We start from the raw sequence: 23,541 nt of genomic DNA on the forward strand, positions 1-23,541 counted from the left end.
TCCGATTGGCGCGAGCCTCATGGCACATCGCCCTATGGCGCATTCCTATTGGTTAAACGGTCGGGCTGCGTCTGGTTCCGATGTCGCCCGTCGATGCGGTGTGACGCCGGGAGGTCAGATCCTTCACTTTTTTTTATTTTGATTACCGTCGTTTTTGTTTTTTTTAAAAAAAATCTTAATTCTCCTGTTCCTCAAGAAGCCCGCAGTTTTTTTTCAATTTCCCTCAATCTGTGTGAAGAATCCAAGCGAGGGATTGAAGCCTGACGGCGGGCGGCTATTGATTGGTATTTGAAATAATGGCCGCGCTTTACGCTTGTACGAAATGCCACCAGCGATACCCGTTCGAGGATCTCTCTCAGGGCCAGCAACTGTGTAAGGTTCGTAATAGACATCAACTCCCCCCACCCACCCAGAATCAGTTACTGCCCTCTTTTGTGGTGATTTGTGCCCAGGTTAATCAGCTCCCAAAATCCGGCAAAGGACAAGGGAGGGCGCTCGGTGCTGCCAATCCACTCTGTTTCTCATCCAACAGGCGTTGCTCAACACGGAAGGCGCACGGATAATAAATTGTTGCCGGAATGAAAAACAGAGGGGAGGAAAATGTTGTGTTTTGGACCGACGATACCTCCAACTGAGTCATTTCCTCTACATACCGCATTTGGAAGAGATTCGGCCCGGCTTCAAAAGTTTTAATGGTACTCTTTCCCCACCGGTGTCCTGTTGTCACTTCAGCCATTGATTAACATTAGACGTGTACAAGCCTACTAACCGAATAGCTATTATGCTGCTTCCCTCCAGAGGAAAAAAAGCTCCAATTGAAGAGCTGGACTTCATGTAGTAGTTGCTCATTCAGAATTTCAAATGAACTCTTCAAGCGATCTGAAGAATCATGACATTGAATGTTCTATCTAAATTGCTCAAGTATTGAAGTTTCTGACAGTATCGTGCACTGAAAAATCTGAAATGTTATGACAGGAGGAAACTATTTATGCTGTTTAAATTCAGATATCTGGATCATTGGTCTAAATGATCGTTCCCCTAATTCCGAATCCAGATGAGACCTTTTTGGGCTATTGTGCTTGAGCAGGCTCTTTGAAATGTTAACCCGTTTAGGCTTAATTTCCTGCCCTTTCAAAGAGCCTCGGAAAAACGTTTCCTTTTCAAGTATACATTCAATATCCTTTTTACTTCTGCTGTGTGTTCTAGGTGTTTGGATCATAATTTGCTATATTATTTTCAAATCAAATGCCCTTTTTGTCATTTTTCTTTTAATCTGTCTTCGTTACCAGCTCATTTATTTTAGCAGCTTTATCAGCTTTCACTTCGCCATTAAAAAAAAATCCTTTGATCCTTGGTGTTTTCAATCTTAATTTTCAATTTCATTGTATTAGACTATGTGTCATTGTTTTACTTTTGCTTTTGAGAACTTGATGAATTGTTCAGATTTGTAGATCTAAAGTATTTAACATTCCAATTTCCATATTCTTTTCCAAAGAAAGCTTGATGATGCTTCAAGATATTTTAACAGCATCAGGCTCAAAAGCACAAAATATTTACTTGTCCATCACTGTCCTCTTTTGAAGGATACGCCTCGGAGACATACATGAATTAGGAGCAGGAGTACGCCACTTGGCCTCTCAGTTAGACCATGGGTGACCTGATTGTAAGCTCAACAACACATTCCTGTCTACCCTGATAACTTTCACCTTCTTGTTAGTCAAGAATCTGTCCAGCTCCACCTTGAAAATATTCAAAGACTCTGCTTCCACGGAAGTTTGAGAAAGAGGTCCAATAAAAATTCTCCTCATCTGTCTTACTTTAAACAGTGAACATCCCCCCCAACCCCAAAATTTAAGTTTAGATTCTCCAACAAGTGGAATCATCCTTTCTGCATCCACTGTGTCAAGACCCCTCAGGATCTTAAAGGTTTCAATCAAATTGCTTTTAATCTTCTAAACGCCAATCTTTTCTCATAAGATAACCCATCAATTTCTGGTATTAGTCTTGTAAATATCTTTGAACTGCTTTTTGAAGCACTTACGTACTTTGCCTCCCCCATGCAGACAAGAACAAACACGTGCATATCCCTCCCCTTCCTTTTTTGGTCTAGTTGCTGTTGCCTGTGAAGCAGTCACTATCCTGGGATAAGGAACCTGTAAGAGTGTGCAGCAAGGAGCAGAAATATGGCCAAATTTGAAGTCACCACTCCTGTTTTTCCCCCCCATACTCAGTGTCTGAATTACACATGCCAGTTTCTGCCACTGCCAAGTCAGTACAAAATCATCCTGGGTCCACTGAAAACTCACCGTTAAAAGTTATTCCTGGTGTTAAAGGATGCTTTGGTCTCACTGCCTGCTTTGCAGCCTTGGTCCTGTGGTTCCAAGGCTGTCCTATCAGGACTTCCAGATTGGACAGTTCTCTCCAAAGTCAGTGTATGGCAGTGAGGGAGCTTGTGGCCCCTTTGGGGATTGTGATCTGCAGTTTGGGAGCCCCTATTTTAGTTTTAAATTGATAAATGATTTTACTAGGTCAGTTCAGTGACTCCTGCTTGAACAGGAAATTTTGTAATAACTTATTGAAGTATGGCTCTTTTTATGAAAGGTGCCAAGTTATCTTTTGATCCACTTGATTGTGGTACTTCTTGATGAGTTTGCTACCAGTTGGTCTGCTTAATTATATTACAATGTTGGTATGAAAAACATAACATATTTCCAATTTAAGCAATCTGCAATTCAAAGTTACTTCAAATTCTGTTAAATTGTTTTTTCAATTAAATTGTTACTTTGTAGTTTATGTTTATCTAGTAATTCTAATTTAGTGCATTAATAAGGTACAGTATCATATCATTCAGCATATTCCTGGATAGTCTGCTTATTTCAAGGTTACTGCTTTTTCAAACTGTACTGTATTGGTGTGACAAATAGAAAGTAATGAACTTGGACAGAATGTCCGCTACACCTGATGATGGAGGATAATACAGTTGATTGAGTCATTTGTCCATTTTCATGAACAATAACATTTCTTGATGTTTTTCTTCTACGTACTTATTCTATCCCTCTCCCTGTATTAGACCACTCTATCGACAACCTTGATATTGCATTTGATCTTATTCATGGCATGTATAATACTGCCCATTTCACATCATTAATATTGCTGGACTTGGTCCCCTCTCAACTCAGCTGCTACTGAAACTGTCATTCGTGCCTCCATTACCTCTAGACTGTTCCAGTGCATTCCAGGTTGGTCCCCTATATTCTGCCGTCCATAATCCTCAAGTCATTCAAAAGATCTGCTGCCTGAGTCTTAACTCTCAGCCAGTCACCTTCCCCTATCACCATTTTGCATGCTGATCTACAGTGGCTCCAGGTCAAGCAATGTCTTGATTTTAAAATTCTTGACCTTGTTCCCAAATTCCTCCGTGGTCTTGGCCTTGGCATTTCACTCTAATCTCCTCCTACTTCACAATCCTCGATATCTGTGCTCCTGTAATTCTGGCCTCTTGTGCGTTCTCAATCATTATTATTCCACCATTCAGTTGTCTAGGCTCCAAAATTGCCTGTCCATGGTTGTACCTTGCTTTCCTCATTTAACGTACTACATAAAATCTGCATCTTTAAACAAGCTTTTGGTCATCTGATCTCCTAAGTCCTTGGTTACTCAGTCTCGTAAGTTGTTTTATGATGCAAGTGCTTCAAATGTTTCATTATGTTAAAGGTGCTGTATAAGTATATTGTTTTTATTTAGACATTAACATTTTTTAAACAGGTTTCTTTATTAAATAGCACTTTCATTCTGTTGCATCTTTTGGCCAGGAACTGTGTGGGTAATGAGCTTTTAAATCTGTTATATTTGTCTGACTGTCTTGTTTTCCTTACACACAGGAGTGCCGGATAGCGCATCCAGTAGTCAAGTGTACATACTGCAGAACTGAATTCCAACAAGAAAGGTACAGTCATAAAGACATGCTTCCATTTGATTTTGTGATCTTTTGAAGTCTTGACCGTCTCTGAATTATGGGTTTCTTATTTTGTGCAGCAAAACCAACACAATATGCAAGAAATGTGCACAGAATGTGAAGCAGTTTGGAACAGTAAGTTAAAACGGCCTTTTATGTGATATTTTAATAGCTAAGAAAACAGCCAAGATTTTGAAAAAAATTACATATAATTTATGTTGGTACAATTATTAATATTTCAGTATCAGTGAAGTCTCTCTTTGTAAATGATTTAGGTGGGGCAGCACTGTGGTTATTTTAAAATCCAATTTTTGAGTTTGAGCAGGTTAGACAAGCTGTAACTAATTTTTTGCCCAGCTTCGTTTCAAATTTCTTTTGTTTTGCTTTAATTTATCTAGTCCTTTCACACAACCTGAAGACATAAATGAGAGAGTTAAATGTACTGCTCAGCAAGAGTAGCTTGTGATAATCGTAGAACAATTTTACCAACTAAAGAGTATAGATAAATTTCATTTCCATCAGCTTTATGCTGATGGAGGTATTGAAAAGTTGCTTTGATAAAATAGGGTAAGGGAGGGAAATTGTTTATACTAAAGATTAATGTTTCTACTTCATCTTAAGCAAACTAAACTAGTGGTTGGATTGCTTGGTGATACTGCAAAATAGATTTCCTCTATATCAATTAGTTTCTTTTTCAAAGTAAACCCCGGGAAATGAGAACTAAGTACAGGTAACATGTTATTACATTTTTTTTAAACTTAATTTATGGATTATCTCCCAATCAGTGCTGGATTTAACTTCATACTTCAAGGAGGAGCAGAATTGGCAAGTTACTGCGCTTGTTAAAGAAGCAGTTGGCTGCAATTTTAATGTTCATCCCATTTTTTGGTAGTCACATGGGGAAAATGGGAGCAATTTATACCAAGTGTGAGGAAGTGGCACAAAGGCAAATACAAAGGACTGCATACAGCACCATAGCTGCAAAATCTGCTGACGTTTGTTGCGTTTGACTGTTAGTAGAGTTTATTTCTTCATTCTTTTAGGCTGGCTTTAAAATAAGGAGTGAATGAGAGGGAAGGAAGCCTAGAATGGGGAATATCATGGAGGGCGAGGACCCAGGCAGAGGAACTGGAGATTGCTGTCTCCATGGGGAATTTGCATTCTGGAGGAGGAAATGAGATGTGGCTACCTGTCCAAGGAGAGGTGCGTCCTGCAGTCCAGGCAAGTGAGGGACCTGCTGATGTATAAAGTGCAGCATAAAATAGATAACAACAGCAGCTAGTCAAATGAAGTACAAAACACTATCCTACAAAAAGACTACAGGCAAAGGGGGAATTGTGCCCTTAGAGTGCAGACTAACTGCGTCTCTCCAGGGAGAAGGTGGCCTACCTTTTGAATTACAGGACAGAGATCTGTCCAAATCAGAAAGTATGGGACTTGTGTGTGACCATTTTCAAAAGATTTCACAGGTGTGTGCCCATCATCCTGGCAGCCTTTATGACTTTGGGCACTTCCAAATGGTACAGATGCTCTATTCACCAGAGTCATTGGATGGTTGGTTTCTTGGAGACAAGGGATATCCACTGAAGAGATGGCTTAGGACTTGGTGAGAAATTTGCGACAGAAGCTGAGATGTGATATAACGAAGGATGTACATCTACCAAGGCCATCATTGAGCTGTGCAGCCTGTCTCATCTTTGTTGTGGCCTGTCGTGCGTCAAACATGAACCATCTTTGCCTCACCATTTTTTTTTAATATCCCTTTCACTTCAACATCAAGATAGGCTGTGCATGTACCAACAGAGACCCAGGATGAGGTCGTTCAGAGGGACTTGCATGAACAAAAACTCTCTTGATAACTGTTGATTAATACAAATGCACACCACACAAATGAAGCCAGATCTGCAAGTAGATAGAACACCACCATTTAATAGTGTTACGATTGGCTGAAGGAGATGGTCAAATGACTTTCCTCTTTTTCCATTCCTTTGTTTGACTGTAACAGGTTTTTTGTGAAAAGGATAGCCTTGCCAATTCAGTGGGTGTTTAACTGTTTACATGCTATGATCATAAAAGAGATTATCGGGAAGGTTTTCTTGAGTTTAACAAAGATAGAGATTTATTGTACTTAACCCATTCTGAGTAAAAAAAAAATATGGTGTGATTTTCGCACATGCACTTTGAGGATGTGCTTTTCAAAGATACAATTGCTATTTTTTTCTTTTACTGGCTAGATTTGAAAACAATTGAAACCCCTCTCCAGGCAATAAGAAAACTGCCCAAATTGCTGTTATACCCACACTTTCATATTCCACTCAGCAGGATGAACACACACACTCAATTCCCTGGGGAGTATGAAAGACTTTATTGCCTTTTGATAATACCATAAAATGTTTCTGAAATAAGTCAATTACATTTTCTGAAATTGAATAATAATTGAAGCAGATGTGAACTAATAGAATTTCTCTAGAATATCTACCCAGCATTGTACTGCATCTGTGCTCTGAGGAGAGGGTGATCAGAGTATACATGGTCTGGATGGACTACTGTCTTTTCCAATACATATCCATTAGTCTTGCATTGTCAGTTTGTCGCCTGAAGTACAGAGGCCCATCAGCCTGGGTCTCGACAGCTTTAGTACTCCTGCACGTGCCACAGGCCTGCAACACTCAACTTCTGATAGCTGGTCTTATAACTGTTACGTGCTGGCACCATTTGACGTACCCTTTAACTGGCTCATGCATACCAGCGAAGTGTTGCCAAGGATGTGGTGCACCCTTTGAGGCTTCCTCCTCCTAGGAAATTAATATGGGCCCCTCCGGGTTGGTGCTGTGGTTTCAACTGTGGTGAAAGAAACAAGAATTATGAAGGGCACCATCATTTTGAGCTGATTTCAGAGATCCATGCTTCCTCTTCTCTCACCATGGAAAATGCTAACCAGGGTCTTGCCCTCAACCTCTTTAAAATTGAGACAAATTCTTCTCCAAACACTGCAAGACACCAAAGTCAATCCCATCAGTGGTCCCTCCCCACAACTGTGATAGTTTTAAAAGGTGGGCTGCAGGTCTCTAAGGTTTAAACAAACAGCTTTATTGAAAGAATATTAACACTACTGCAGCTAAACTAGACTGCTTGTTTGTCTGCACAAATGGCCGATGAAATCATCAGTGACGTCATGTGATCAGTCTCAAAGTGTCCCGTTCCACTACAAAGCTGCTAGTGAGGAAACACCAGCAATAACATGAATGCACAACAACACTCGTTCACAATTCCCCTCTCCCACACATAGTTATGGGCCCGTGGAATCTCACCACCCTGGGCCATAGTCTTGCCTCATTCGTTGCTGGCCAACTCCAAAACTACCACCTCTGGTGGAGTCAGAAATACCAGCTTTGCTGCACTTCGACAGGACTGTGATATCTCGGCATTATGTGCGCTCTGTTCCTGCAAAGAAAAAAGGAATATTGTCAGGAATCTTTAAAGTTTTTTTAAAGTTTGTTTATTAGTCACCAAGTAGGCTTACATTAACACTGCAATGAAGTTGCTGTGAACTTCCCCTAGTTGCCATAGTCCGGTACCTGTTGGAGTCAATGCACCTAACCAGATGTCTTTCAGAATGTGGGGGGAAACCGGAGCACCTGGAGGAAACCCACACAGACACAGGGAGAATGTGCAAACTCCACACAGACAGTGACCCAAGCTGGGAATCGAACCCGGGTCCCTGGCATTGTGAAGCAGCAGTGCTAACCACTGCTGCCGTGCTGCTTCAGTGGTAAGATCACATTATTTATTTAAGATTACATCATGTAAGTTGTCAGTTTAAAACACTTCATAGTAATATTTGCAAACTAATAGGTCTTGGAGTTTAGAATCCAATGGTGCTATGCTATGTGTCATATCTGTTTCATTATCTATATGTGGCACAGATGCTAGGCAATTCCACACTTGACACTTGTGAACCCTCCCATGTAATGCCTGAAGACTGGTGGATAGCTCATGTTTCTCTTGTATGTAAGGGTGATTGAGCATATTTTGGAAACCAGATTGTCAATTTAATGTCAGTGATAGGAAAACAATGGGATTGCTACTAAAGGAAAAAATAGAAGAACATTAGAAACCAAAAATATGATCATGAATAATCAGCATGGATTTCTAAAGGGTAATTTTTGCTTGATCAACTTCATTGAATATTTTGAAAAGGTGGTAAACGGAGATAATGCTGTAGATGTAATTTATCCAAATGCTCAAAAGGCCTTTACAAAGAACAACACAGCACAGGATACAGGCCCTTCGGCCCAATGAGCCCGTGCTGCCATCTTAACAATGCATTTTTCCCACACCTCCCTTGACCCGTATCTATGCTTATGGTACCCCCATTGGAAACCAGATTCAGGGGAGAATAATTTAGGGACAATTTGTTACACCATTCAGGCTAAGAGCACATCTTTGGGGTGTGGGAGGAAACCGGAGCACCCGGAGGAAACCCACGCAACCACAGGGAGAATGCGCAAACTCCCACAGACACTGGCCCAAATCCGTGTATCTGCACAGCTAGCAGTGATAGTCACTGAGCTGTTGTGGTACCCATCTGCTGGTCCAGTTTTAAGCATACACAAATGACGCAAAGTACTAGGCCACTCTCGAAACATTCAAGAGCAGCCCACGCACGACCCACCATGTGCATGCCCCTCGTTAGACAACAAGGTGGACCGACGCATCTGCAGAGTAAAAGAGACAAAACATCAACACGTAGCATTAGATTTCCAGGAACGTCCCGAGGCTCTGACCCTTATTTAAAACCGTCTCCTATAATCCTCCATCCCTGTTTCGCTCATGTGCCTATCTAAGTAAACCTTAAACAAGTCCAGCGTGCCTGCCTCCACCACCTTATTTGGTAGTGCATTCCATACCCCCACAAACCTCTGTATGAAAAACCTCCCTCTAGCATCCAAATTATACTTCTCCCCCCTCACCTTAAGCTCGTGGCCCCTTGTGATGTTTGTCTCCAATCTAGGAAAAAGCCTGCCACTGTTTACTCTATCTATACCCTTCATTATTTTATACACCTCTATCAGATTCCGCCCTTAATCTCCGTCTTTCTAAGGAAAAGAGCCCCAGTTTACCCAATCTTTCCTCATAACCCAGTCCTTCCATACCAGGCAGCATCCTGGTAAACCTCCACTGCACTCTCTCCAGGGTCTCCACGTCCTTCCAGTAGTAAGGTGACCAGAACTGGACGCAGTACTCCAAATGCGGTCTTTGTTAGCAGCTACAACAGATTCTCAAATAAAGTCAGAGAATGCAGAGTTTGGGGCAAGTCATAGAATCGATAGCCAGCTGGCAGATAGAGAGCAGTGAGATGGAGTAAGCAGTATTACCTGGAGTGAAGGAAGGTAAGAGGATGGGCAGGATCAACATTAGAACAACTAATGTTTAGAATTTGTAATAGCGTTAGACTTTGGAGTCAAAAATGCTATCTAAACTTGTGGATGACACTCATTGAGGATACTAAGTGTGTAGTGAGGAGGACTGCAATAAATTGCAAGAAAATACTTACAAACTTTTAGAATGTGCATTTATTTGGCAAATAAATTTCAACTTGAATGTGAGGTATTACATTTTGGCAAGAAAAATCAGTAGGTTGTGTAAACTTTAGATAGCAAGAATCTAAATGGCGTAGAGGCGCAAAGCAGTCTGGAAGCAGAAATGATTAAGTCGCTAAAAGTAGTGATGCAGGTCAACAATTTTTTTTTAAAAAACCAGGATAGAACTGAACAGCAAAGATGTGGAAAAATTGCATCTAATCTTGGTTAGACCACACCAGTTGTACTGCATACAATCCTGGTTGCCATAGTATAAATGATATTGAGGCGTTGGAGAGGGTACATCTCTGCACTAGGGTGATACCTGAAACGCAGGGGCTACCTATCAGGAGATAATGAACAGGCTGGATCTTTTCCCTCTTGGAGAGAAGATTGAGGCGTGACCTATTAAAGATCTTTAATATTGTCAAACGTTGGTAAAATAGATACAGGAAAAAGTGATTTGCTTGTGGGGGGTGGGAATAAACTAGCACCCAGCATAAGAAATCAATTTTTACCTTGCTGGAAGTGTGAAAGTGAAACTGGCTGCCTTTTGGAGTAGTTGAAGCAAATGGTATGGACTCATTTAAGGAGAGGGTAGACCAGCATAATGGGAAAAGGCATTGAACTAGTAGATTCAGGTGAAAGAAGACAAAAGGAGGCTTGAGTAAAACACAAATACTGGCATTAAATGATTGGGCTGAATAAATGTTCTTTTACTATGCTTCATATCCTCTCTATGAAATCACTTGAGTAACATTATTGTATTTGGAAATGCATGATAATGTAGATTTTATGGTAAAATAACAACAAGGCTATTAATGCTGATTTGTTATTATGGGGTAAATCGGACAGAAACATCTGTGTCCTCGTGCAGTTATTGTGGAAATCAGGAAAATGATATCTCTTTGCCTTGCTTCCCGCCAAGCTTTATTACATCAGTTCCAGATTTCCCATAGTGGACACTATGCTGTTTCAGACAACTGTTGACACTAAGTTGCCCATGAAAAGTCTGGCAGCTGTAAGTGTAATGAATGGAAAGTGCTGTTTGCTGGATGCTGACTTTAAAATTTGGACCAATATGTCTACGTATACAAAAGCCATATTTTCTTAGTAAGCAAAATAAATGTTTTTTAGCTTGAGTGGAAACCTGAAATTTGATAAGTTTGTTCTAATTTGTAAAATTTGGCAATAATTGAATCACTCAAGTCGCTCTTTACTTGACCATAGTTGTTTGTATAGTACATTTAACATGCAAAGCATATCAAGGGCCTTCACAGGAGCATTATAAAATTTCAACACGATGTAGGAAGATGACCTAATATAAATATTAATATAATTACAAGTTGTTATTAAAAACACAATCGCATGAAGTTATCAGACTTGAATGATTCATTTACTACTCAGGAAATTTTGCAAATTGGAGTGAATTCATCAAATTTCAGGTTTCTACACACAACTGCAAAGCATTTCAATTTTACTTTCGTTCTGATATAGGCTTTGAGGAATGCCTTAAGGGAGGAAAGCAAGGTAGAGGGGTTTAAGGAAGGAATTTCAAAACAAAGCGTATAATTACATCAGCCACATTAGTAAAGCTTATTTATTAGTCACCAGTAGGCTTGTGTTCACACTGCAGTGAAGTTACTGTGAATTATCCTCCATTACTTCATCAAAAAACTCAAATCAAGTTACTGAACTTGATTTGCCTTTAACAAATCCATGCCGTCTTTCATTTAATTAGCCCATACTTTTCCAAATGCCTGTTAATTTTGTCAGCACATGGCCTTTGATAGATTTTCCTTACAGTAACATTACACTGGCCCCTTTTTTCTGTACAGATGTGTAACTATCCCCTCATTCTGTGGCACTGCCTCGTAACCAAGGAGGATTGGAAGATGGTGGCCAGGGCACCCTCAGTTGTAATCCTTGACTAACCACAGATGCATTCCATCCTGGTTGGGTGACTTTTCTATTTTGTGGGCTCCTTGCACGCTAATTATTTTTTATTCCAACCGCATTGTTGCCTGTTTCTTTACCACTGCTTTGGCAACAATCACTTACTTATTTTCTTACCATAGCCATATGTACCCTTCAATTCTGGGGCTATTGGATTATTGTCTGGACAGTAAGGGGATGAAATTCCTCTAGAAAGATGGAAGCGTCATTTTTCACTGGAAGTGACCTATTAATAAAACTGCAATTTTGGAAATGATTTGTATCAAAGCTATGCGTTCCCACAATATCTTTCACAGGGTATCAAATATAAATTCTTAAATTGCATGTTCTATATTTCAGGCCCCAAAAGTTATTAGGTAGTTCTATCCTGAACATGGTGATTGAGTTTGGATCTGTTTCTTCCTTTCCCTCTCCAACCTCCATTGGTCCCTCATATAATTTCTGGCAAGGAATCTTCTGTCTGTGATGGAAAGGCTGGTTATAGTCTTCACACATCACTTATAGCCTGATGACTGGATAAATCAGGGAATTCAAAATGGGATTTTTCCTTCTCATCTTGCTTAACTAGTTCAGCAGGAACTAAATTTACTTCCTGTACCACTGGCATGCCTTGTTTCACTTTTTTAAATGAAATTATAAAGCAAATTATTATAAATTCAGCAAGTTCCAAAGTTACATGAACAATTTTACTTGTCATAAACAATTTTAAGTTATTGAAATATTAAATATGTAAGTGTGGATGAATATTTGACACTTAGATTTTCTTAATCATTCAATGTTTTTAATTCCTCTGGTAAGGAAAATTAGTGTCTCTCTGTCTTTAAATCCGAGCAAGAGCTTGAAAAACACTTCAGGATAAAATGCATTTTGTGAAATAAGGGTGACAAGTTGATTCTTTCATTTGCTGTGCTGTGGTTCTAAGAGGACCAAATCAATACCTCTTAATTGGATCTACTAATAATATTGCATCCCCAACATTAAGAACAGATGAATTATCAATGCTGTAAGATAATTTGAATAACTGCTTTTTTTTATGCTTACAGCCCAAACCCTGTCAATATTGCAACATTATAGCAGCCTTCATTGGCACCAAATGTCAACGTTGTACAAATTCAGAAAAGAAGTATGGACCTCCTCAAACATGTGAGCAGTGCAAACAGCAGTGTGCCTTTGATCGAAAAGATGAGAGTCGGCGAAAGGTAACGGAAGTGAGCAAAAATTTTTTATTTAGCATTGAAGTCAACTTCTGTTTTAGAATTTGATTTTTTTGAAGTTAGTCTCATATGAAAACTGATTGGGACGTAGAATGTTAAACCACAAAAGGCATATAGTACATTGCTTCTTAAGTATTTCTGTTTCCATAGTATTGCATTCATCCAGTTTTTTTTCTGACTTTTATTGCGTTTAAATAAAATGTGCTATTTCTTGCACAAGATAACTGAAGTGATTTTAAAAATACGACTGAAAAATCACCCAACATTAGTTATAATTAAAATATAATTTCTGCTTTTAGTTGGCTGCTACATAGAAATGTATATAACAGCATGGTAGATCAAACAGTGCTAAATATACACATGGTAGCTATGTGACTTCATGATAAAGAAATATCCCAAGCATCTTTTTGTAAGTGTTGTGTAGTTTAAATTTTATATCTGGTCACTCTTAATATTTTTAACATTATTGCAACTGGACTTGTCAAAGTGTAAAATGCATTGTTACTGCAGTTCAGTCACTTTTCATGTCTATTTGCAGTCTATTGATTAATTTTGATCATTTCATATTCCATCTGATAATTAAGTTGTTTCTTGATTTTTCATTAGATTTGGGTTTAATGGAGAAAATCGAAATCTATAGTGTAACATATATCTGGGAGTAAGTTGTACAGCTGTAATTTAATCACCTGGGTTTTGATGCCATCAAAATGATGGATCATAAATTTACCAAATCCTAAGATTGGGTTACCTTTAATCCCCCCATCCCCCGGTATTTATTTTATGTAATATATATTTTTAGTTTTAGTTTAGCCATTCGCGTTCCTACCTTCCAATACCGCCGCCATTTGGGTTCGCCTTGAAGTTTGAAAGCTTTGCCAAATGACTTAGGAAGAAGGTTAAGGAAGGGTATTGCAGCTGGTTGTAACGATTGACCTGAAAGTACACTGCATCCTGTGACAGGTACTATATATTACAAGGTTGCTTTATTTTCAGCTGTTTAGTATCTGCTGCTTATGCTATTTTAATGGACAATTGAAATAATTACTAAGAGATGTATGACCATTGATTTATTTTGGGTCATTACGTGCGCATGGAATCTTAAAATCAGTGAATAATCCCTAACACATCTGTAGTTCGTTCATTCCTGAGAATAATTTTGGAGGTTTTTTTCTTTATTTTTCTGTCTGGAAAAAATAGCAGCATCTCATTGGTGTGGGAGAACTGCAAAGGTGAGGTAACTTGGTAACAAGAAAAAAAACTATAAAGATCCAACATCTGTGTGTAATTACAGAAAAATCTGCATGTCATATAAAAACTGATTAAGAAAATGTATTTTAAGTATAGGAAATTATTCAGCAAGTGTATTGAACTAATAAGGTTTGAATGTAGGGGCAGGTAAGCGATATCTAAGAAATTGTATCTTCTAAATCAGAATAATGCAAATCAAATAAACAATTCTCTCAGCCTCTTTGCCGAGATTTTAACTTCTCTGTTTTATTTTGTCTTGTAGGTTGATGGAAAACTGCTCTGTTGGCTCTGTACACTTTCATATAAGCGCGTTCTGCAGAAAACAAAGGAACAGAGAAAGAACTTGGGCTCACACTCTTCCTCGTCTTCAACTTCACTGCCAGAGAAAGAGCTCTCAAAACACCACCATAGCAGCAGTCGTCACAAGTGAGTGGTGTTATTGATTTTTAAAGTAATGGATGCACAGACGTTAATACTTCCATCTGAGAACTCTTTGTTGTAATTTATTTCTTTTAGTTACTGTCTTTCTAGATATTCCTGCTTTTCAACATGTTTTGAAATTTCAAAGCATAATCACCAACTTGAAAGTCATACATTTCTAACCAAAAAAACAAATCTGCACTTCACTGTGTAGATGTCCTGAAAGGCACATACTTATGTATTCAATTATGTTTTCCTTGTGATGGGATTCTTGCTTAATGTGCTATTGAAATGTTAAACTTAAGACAATTCATTTTTTTACAGGCATATAATGGGATATTACTTAAAATGATTATCCTTAAATTTATTTCCAATATTAGTCAGGTGAAAGATTTCTTGGTATTCTGTATTTTCCCATAAATGGAAGAAAATCTTTTCAATTGGGGTGAAACACAATTGAGCTTGGTTTCACTTGTCAAAATTTGAGTTCAAGTTAACCATTCAAATGAGACAAATGTGTTATCTAATAATTTTCCATCATTTGTGCTCTTAGCAGTATGGCTGCAAATTATTCCTCTGTATCTGGTATTGCTAGGGACTTTTGGGAGGGAGATTTCTTTTTGAGAGGAGCTGATTAATTTCTGGAAACTGGCCTAAGTGAAGTCATCCAGATATTTAACTATTTTGACATCTGAGATTGGCAGTGAAACTTCATTTCAGTTATTTTTTTTCTTCATTCCTCCATCACCTTCATCCCATTGCTGTCCCTGCTCCCTGACCTCTAAAGTGGGCACCCAGCTTGTAGTGTCGTTGGTGTGCAGGTGTGCATTAGGATGCAAATGTCCTGGCTCCAGAATTTGGGATAAGGCCAACAACCTATCTCTGGGGTAAACTAATGTTCTGTTTTATCTCACAACCACCCCAAAAAATAACTCCAGCAGCAATTTGATGTGCTTGACACTCTGATGCACACTAAATATTGCAGTAGGCCATTCTGTCCAGTTTGTACGCTTTTCCTGAATGAAGAATCGTTTTTGGAAAATTTAAGACCACCTACCATATATGTTTCAGAATTGGCAGCCTAAGTCCAGAGCAGCAGCATGGCGTGTGGAAAATGAGGTAAATATTTAGCTGTTGTATTATGTAGAATTCTCTTCACCATCAGACATTTGTCAACTTCACTTTTGTGTTTAATTTTTATATTTTTTCCTACCTAACATCCTTCCCCTCCCTAATAATGGAAATAATTATTGTACTATTTTTGGTGTCTTTACCCATCTACTGACTTGAACTTGGGATGGGAGAATAATATTTAGATTTCCAGTCAAGCACTGGAAAGAGAAACCTTACTTTGTATTTTCTCATCCTGGTAATTGTTTTATTCCCAGTACATTGCACTTTCCTGTTTTGTATTGAATTGATTAAAAATCTACCAGGTTAAAGTGAATAATTTAAGAGACAGAGTAAAATATGGGACATTACAAGGTAGTGTTTCCACCTTTAGAATGTTGCACTGTGTAGAAATTAAGTTAGATGGAATTAAATTATCCTTTCTGCTAGATGTAAGGATCGTGACTAATAGTAGTGTGTTCCATCCATGCATGCATCTGCTCTCAATTTAGCATTAATTGTCATTCACGCAGGCTAATATAATATAAGGAACTTAAATGATATATTCCTAAAGTGATGCTGCTGTCCTGATATTGGAACTGAGATGCATTATTAGAAAAATGCTTCAGGAGATAACTTTGTGCTCTACTCAACTTGGAATGTTTATGTTCCTCATCATGATGGAAGTGTTTAAAAGCAATAACTTGTATTTATGTTGCAGCTTTAACATACAAAGTAATCCTAAGGCGTGCTGTGTTGAGGTATTATCAAACAAAATCTGACATTATTTACATATGAAGATATTTGCTCAAATGATAAGGAGAGGGGAAAGGTGGAGAGAATTCCAGAGTTTAGCACCTAGCCAGCCAAAGGCATGGTTGCAGGTGATGGAGCAACTAAAACTGGAGGTGGGCAATAGACCAGAATTGGAAAAATGCAGAAATCCTGTTGGATTGTAGGATTGGAACAAGTTGCAGAAGTAGGATGGTGAGGCCATGGAGGCTTTTGAAAATAGTTGAGAACTTTTAAATCAAGGTATTACCAAATTGGCCCTGCAAGTACAGTAGTGATGGGTGATTTTGCTAATTTTGATTTGAGCAACAGAGCTTTGGATAAGCTTAGATTTATGCAGACTGAAAGATGGAATACTCATAATGAAAATATTGGCATTGTCAAGATCAGAGGTAACAGCCTAGGTGTGAAGTTTGAATTGATGGAGAATAGGAGGCTGCGCTCAGAATGGTTTAAAACAAACTCCATTGAGTTGTGACTGGAAGATGATAAATGAAGTCAATGACAGTGTTTTAAATCATTGAACTTCAAATGCTGCTTAGCATACTTGTGTAAAATTCTTGTTAATTTTAAATCCAGTTCATTGCTTAAAATAATAATCATGGACTCTTAGTTCATGTACTAAAAATGGCACCCAGCAGATTTTCAACCCCATTATGTTTTTGGAACTCAGATTTTACTAGAAATTATCATTTTTTGTGCATTGCCAAGATCTGCCAAGCTCTGTAAATTATTCAGTCATCAAAACTGTTTGAATTGTAGTCTCCTAACTCCCCTGGGATCCATTTACTTATTGTCATTAGAGTGGTGTATTTCATTTGAACGTAATTGAACAAAAATTGAATGATGTCCCTCAGTTCATTAGACTTGATTTGCTACTTGTGATGCAAGCAAAGATGGTGTTTTTGAAGCGGTGGTCATTTTGATTCCTTGTGTGAAACTTCTCCCTGATTTCCGTGTATAAGTTACCAATCGTTCTTAATTCTGTAAAGTTTTTGCTTATCATTTTGTAAGTGTTTGTTTTACATTTTCTTCGGTGATTCCTTTAAAATAGTCACTTGCATCTCATGTACCTGAACAGGGATGGCTTATTCAGACTTCCTCCAGTATAAGGCTAATTTTTGACATTCTTAATGACTGCCTCAGCTTTGAGCATTTGTGGCAACAAGTTACATGTATTTGTTTTTACAGCTATTGATGGGGAGCTGTATAAGCTCAAAGGGTAAGTAGCAAAATTGACTCCATCAAATGAAACAGCAGCACCAAAAACATTTGGGTTATAACAGGAAGAATTAAAAGTACCTAAGACTATTATGTACAGAATTGCTCTATAATCTCTACAGACTATAAAGGAAGAAATCTGTACATTTGTTGATATCTGAGTTGGTCCTTGTTTCAATGTTTTATGCTTTAGAGCTTCTGGTTAGAGACGGCTTGGGCGCAGCCATGAGATTAAGAACAAGAAGAGTAGGTTCCGGTCAGCATAGTGCCCATAGACTGGAATTTCTTCACATTCCCAAAGCGTGAAGCACAATAACAAGGGCAACAGAAATACTTATATAGGGTAGGTATTCAAACTGGAATCCCATTTGGAGGAGAGCGGGGGTAATATTGGTGGAGAGGCAGATTTATTTGGCAGGTATCAGTTTTTCAGCATTTGTAAATGCTAGCATGTTATTTCTGTTGCAACATCATAAGGAAACATGCTTTCCGCAATGACAGTACTGCTTTTCCTTTGACTATCTAATTGTCTATTTTCAAGTGGTCTATTACACTTGTTCTTGAATACTTTGTTGCAGAATTAAGATGACAGTCTTGGGTGGTACAGTGGTTAGCACTCCTGCCTCATAGCGCCAGGGACCAGGGTTTGATCTCCAGTTTGGATTACTGTCTGTGTGGAGTTTGCACATCTTCTGTGTCTGCGTGGGTTTCCTCCCACAGTCTAAAAGATGTGCTGATTAGGTGCATTGACCCAAACAGGCATTGGAGTGTGGCGACTCGGGGGATTTCACAGTAACTTCATGGCTTAATGTAAGCCATCCTTGTGACTAATAAATAAACTTCTAAAATATTAGCAATTTCTTCAATTTTTATCTATAACTGTGAAAGACTGGGGGGGAAAAAATCAATTAGTGTGTTTGCTTTGTGGAATGCTGAAGTAATTTTCAGTGTTAGGAATTTCTAATTAATCTATAATTCAACTCGTACCAGAATTTAACAAGTCTGATTCTTCCAAGCCACCACACCTAACCATTTCAAGCTATGACTTTCTAAAACTTCTTGCCTAACTCTGCAAACATTGCACCCCATCATCAACTTGCCATGACCATTAGATCCGGATCTTGAAATCCCCTCCCACCATTGCCGTGCCATTGTTTGCACCTTGTCCCACTAATCTTTTTTCCTGATCACCTAAATGCAGTTTCCCAGCTCTTCATTACTCTCCATCATACATCCCAATGTTGTCTTTTTCCACCCACGTACATCAGCAATCACTTTTCCATTCAATATCAAAAATATCTGCATTAGTATTTTGCACATAGAATCCCTACAGTGCAGAGAGGCCAGTGGGCCCATCGAGTCTGCACTGACTCTCTGAAGGAGCACCTTATCCAGGTCAGAGCACCTGGAGGAAACCCACACAGTTACTGGGAGAATGTGCAAACTCCACACATACAGTCACCCAAAATGGGAAACGAACACAGGTCCCTGGTGTTGTAGGGCAGCAGTGCTAACCACTGTGCTATCGTGCTGCCCCTTTTGCACAGTCTTAGCAAATGTTTTGCATTACCAAGCCATCCAATGCAACTTCTTCACTGATGATAGCACTTAAAATTGTATGCCCCCCAGACTCCCCTTCTTTGCAAACTGTCTTTCCCTAAAGTAGCCTTGTGAAAATTTAGTGATGCAGTTTTGTGATCCAATTTAACAAGTGTTTTATGGTTTGTTCAATTTTTCACCAATTGAACCAGAAGAATGGTTCCAAAGTGGCCAAATGAACTTCTGTGTAATAAAATGAAGTCTTATTAGTGCCACAAATGCAATGTTTTGAAATATGCTCGTACTTTGATAGCTCTTGTTAGTTGTACGCCATCCTGAAATGTTTACAGTACATGTAAATGATATTTTAGCTCACATTTGCCACTATCCTCTATTATATTAAAGGTTTCAGTATAGCATTTCATTGTTGTTCAAATTCTATTTGTATTTCTATTGTTTTTCTGTTTCCTTTTAACTACTATTGCTTTATTGCCAACATTTTAAAATATAGCAACACAATAATACATTATCTATTACGATGCATAATCTATATCAAACACAATATAGAAATCAAAAAATCAAAGAGCTACCCAGCCTAATCCCACCTAGCTTTGCAGGTCACAGCTCTTCATGTAGACATAGTACTTTTTAAATATGGTGAGTTTTATGCCTCTCTGTCTTTCAGGCAGTGTTCTGGGTTCCTATCAACTGTCTGTGTGAAAGGTTTCCTCATGACCCCTCTGATCCTGCTACCAATTACTTTAAATCTATGCCTTTGCTAAGGTAAATAAGTCAATCCCATTTGACCCCCTTAAATTTCATACGTACATTTCAATTAAGTCACATGACAGCCTCTTCTGTTCCAAAGAAAATAACCTCAGTCTATCCAAATTTTCTAGCACGATAGGTACGGATGTCACCATAATCATAGGTCTGAACAGAAATTTGTTTAAGTAGCAGTGCCAGGCAGACTTGCATTAATTCCTCACTGGCAGGTGGCACCATTTCTATTACCAGCTTGTCCAGCTTTTAAATGTTCTCCATTAATATTATCAAAGAACATTGCATAAATAGCAGGTTACTGACTTCAGTTCCCCAAGGAATCGGCATTGCTTGTGTGTTGTCACTTCACAAGCAAATTTTTCCCAATAGTATATTTATTCTGTTACATAGAATATCCTCTTATTCACTGTGAATAGATCCATTAGTGTAGGTTCATGTAGTCTAATGTTGGTTATGAAATAATGTATTGTGGAACTATTCTGACTGGTACTGTAGCTTACAACTACTAAACAGAGTTATGAGCTGGAATGTAATAAATATATATGTTTTACATTTAATACATGTTGAAGTGAAATAATTTTGTTTTGGGAAAAGTGCTGCAGTGGATACTAACAGATCTTTTCCCATTTGTGTACAATGTAATCAGACAGTGATAATCAGTGATATTAGGATTTATCACTGGCTGATATGATTCTTCTATTAATTCATTTAATAACTTAAGCAAGCATTTTTAGTGCCAAAATGAAAGGATATAATGATTTTGCCGGCCTTAAAATAAAGGTGCATTGCATCCATAATTAGTTAAATAATATATAAATAGTTTAGGTATAGTCTGACAGTGGCTGCAAATGAGCTCATGCTCTTGAGTTGTTGCTTGGTACAGATGATATAACTTTTAGGTTGTCATGTTATTGACAACACCTATAACATGTTAATCCTCCTCAGGCAATTAAAGTCTCCTATTCACTTTAATCTCATTTACATCCCTTAGCCATCAGGGAGAGAGGTAGATACTTGCTTACAATGTGCAAAAAAATTCTCCTTTCCCCTCTGCACAGCATGAACACACAGATCTTGTAAGCCCTATTGGATAACAGATGTATAAATTAACTTCTTCTTTCCAGAACACAGACAGTGACCTAGGATTTGAATCCCTGTTTATAATGATTTGCAGTTTGCTTTAAATGAGCATCAAGAGGTGATACTTTTGCTCTCCATTAGAATCTGAGTTAATAATTTCATGTTTAACAACTAATACAGATTTATAGTTGTACTGTGAATGGAATATAAAATGGGATTTCTGAATTGGGAATTAAGATTCCTTGCTTATTTCCTCTTGCCCCTTTTTTTTCAGCATATTTTAATGAAATTTTGTTGGTTTATATTTAATTCAGTTTGTAGTTGGTTGAATTGATGCTTCTTGATTGCTTTTATTGACTTGACCACTTTTTTCTTGTTTTGGGCTGACCATATAAAGGTTGTCTATAAATTTAACATATACTATTGTTTACAGCCATAAATCGTCATCATCCAGTATTCAAAATGAAGCTCCAAAGAAAAAACCAAAACTTGAAACAAAGCCCTCCAATGGAGACAGGTAAACTCATTGGGAACTAAACTTGTTATCTTGTTTGAATGCAGAAACTGCTTTATTCAGTTAATTACCAAGCGTTGTTTGAAATTTAACTGGGGAGCTTGAGTCTGATTGGTCAAAGCATTGCCCTGAAGAATGAACTAGCAAATGGCTGTCACCCTGTTTAGTTGAAACAGGCACAATGTATGTGCATTTTCTTCCCGTCTACAAAGAGAGGGTCCTGCATATCAATATATGTATTCCAGCACGTACATGGGCCACACTGCAATCCTGACTATCTTAAATTGTTGTCAATGTAATTCTTAGTATACTTAGGGTTATTTAACAAATATGTCCAATTGCAGTATCGTATTTAATGTTGGACACTTTTGAGTTTTGCAAGCATGGTTTCATCAATATGGTCTGCACCTTGCCTACTGCAGAAGTGACATGTTATTTATGACCTACCAGTCTTTGGGATGTGCAGCATACATATCTGGCATCATATTGGGACTGAAATTCATATATCACATTATTCATTTGCGTGATGGGCAGAATGCATTTTTGACTTGATGCAGCATCCTATTAGTAGTGAGTACCACTTGAGTTGCTACTGCATAATAGCAGCGTGAAACAGCTTTGCCTGCTGCTCAAGTTTTTGAGATACTTTGCCCATCCAGGGTAATCTGAGGTAGACACAGAAGTGGTGGCCTTAGGCCCTTTGGTGAGTTTGCAGGTATACTGTGTGAAACGAATTTATCAAGATAGCCGTAATCTTACAGGATGCCTTTGTTCTCTATTTGAACATCAAGCTAGCATAGTAAGTAAATGGCTTGAGCTCTATTTATCAGGCTGCCGAAAAAGCTAATCCTATAGCACATGGAACTGTAAGAATTTCAATGTATACATTGAGTAGTAACGGTAGGCTTGTTGTAAATCATGGTGGAGAAACCCACTGGCAAATTCCTCAACTAGTTTGTCAAGGAAAGGGAGTTCATTTAACACTTCCATTTCAAAGGTGAATTTGAGTATAAGATGGAGCCCATTAAAACTTGTCATGAAACAGTGGCAAGCTGTTGCGAATTTTAAAAGTATCAAATGTACCATCCATCTGTCAGAAATATACATTGGCTAAGAGGTTGGGTATCATTTCAACAAAGACATGTTTCTCATCAAATCTAACAAAGGTGATTTCGAGAACCAGGTCTAGAAAGGATTCCATGGCAACAGCATCCATTTGGGCATACATGATAAAACTAAACTTAACTGCGCGAGTTGCTGAGTTCATAAGCTCAGCGAATATTGATTCATACAATGGTGGCAGGTATGCATTGCCATATGTGCTCAGCACAAATATCCATGGATTCCTTTAAGTGGAGCATTGGTGAAAAGGCTAGCAATGTCAAATGAGCTCATGAATACAGCATTGCTATCAATATGTAAGTTCTGTATGGCTTACGTAAATGGGAAGGAAGCCATCACGTTATATGTGGAAAACTTATTCGTCACTGGCTTCAACAGTTCATCCTGTGCCACATATATTAATACAAAGGGTCCTGTTCTTTGCAGACATCTACACATGCCCTGCCTTTTTCAGCTAAGCAAATTAAGTGATAGACGTTTGCTGGTTAATTCTTCAGGGCAATACCTTTATCTTCAGAGTCGAACTGCCAGTTTTAAATTTTAAAAAAATGCTTGGCAGCTAACTGTCAGTCACCAACTGGAGCATTCTCCAATACAACGTCTCTACCAGTCCACTTGTTAACCAATCAATGCTGTCTTATACAGTATAAATTTGTTGTCTCCCTTGAATTTGTATTTTTTTCAAGATGCAAAGCTTTTCATAAAATTGTCTTTTTTTCCTTCTGCAGTAATTACATATATGCAGTAATTTCACCCATTACCATAGCATTGCTCAATGAAAAAACTAGTCAATCATTTAAATTAAGATGAGCTAATAACAATAATGTTAAAGGATTGTCATTGTTATTGAATTAACCAATTTGTTGTAATAGTGCTATAGTTTACAGTATAAATTACACTGTTTACGTGTTTTAGTTATTTATATACACTTTCAAAATTATATACCACTTGACAATCAATAGACTCAAGAAATAAAGTATATTGTAAAAGGTGGAATGCTATGAT

General features: G+C 38.2%; 1 protein-coding gene across 5 annotated transcripts in view; it reads left to right on the top strand.

Annotated features, from left to right (window-relative positions):
• Window positions 1-77: 77 nt before the first annotated feature.
• The window catches only part of fam76b (family with sequence similarity 76 member B), a 35,641-nt gene continuing 12,177 nt past the window's right edge, over window positions 78-23,541 (top strand). For 2 of the 5 annotated variants that reach the window (XM_080196969.1, XM_080196970.1), the window contains exons 1-7: window positions 78-377; window positions 3,882-3,946; window positions 4,036-4,090; window positions 12,537-12,701; window positions 14,218-14,381; window positions 15,447-15,494; window positions 21,334-21,417. In XM_080196969.1, the coding sequence (XP_080053095.1) occupies window positions 297-377; window positions 3,882-3,946; window positions 4,036-4,090; window positions 12,537-12,701; window positions 14,218-14,381; window positions 15,447-15,494; window positions 21,334-21,417 (662 nt within the window). In that variant the 5' untranslated portion in view covers window positions 78-296. Of the gene's footprint in view, window positions 378-596; window positions 696-3,881; window positions 3,947-4,035; window positions 4,091-12,536; window positions 12,702-14,217; window positions 14,382-15,446; window positions 15,495-21,333; window positions 21,418-23,541 lie in introns of those variants that run through there. The other 3 variants (XM_080196971.1, XM_080196972.1, XM_080196973.1) reach the window with 2 other exon arrangements.

The sequence above is a fragment of the Carcharhinus amblyrhynchos genome, chromosome 10 (genome assembly GCF_965287045.1).
Source record: "Carcharhinus amblyrhynchos chromosome 10, sCarAmb.v2.hapA, whole genome shotgun sequence".
Classification (NCBI taxonomy): domain Eukaryota; kingdom Metazoa; phylum Chordata; class Chondrichthyes; order Carcharhiniformes; family Carcharhinidae; genus Carcharhinus; species Carcharhinus amblyrhynchos.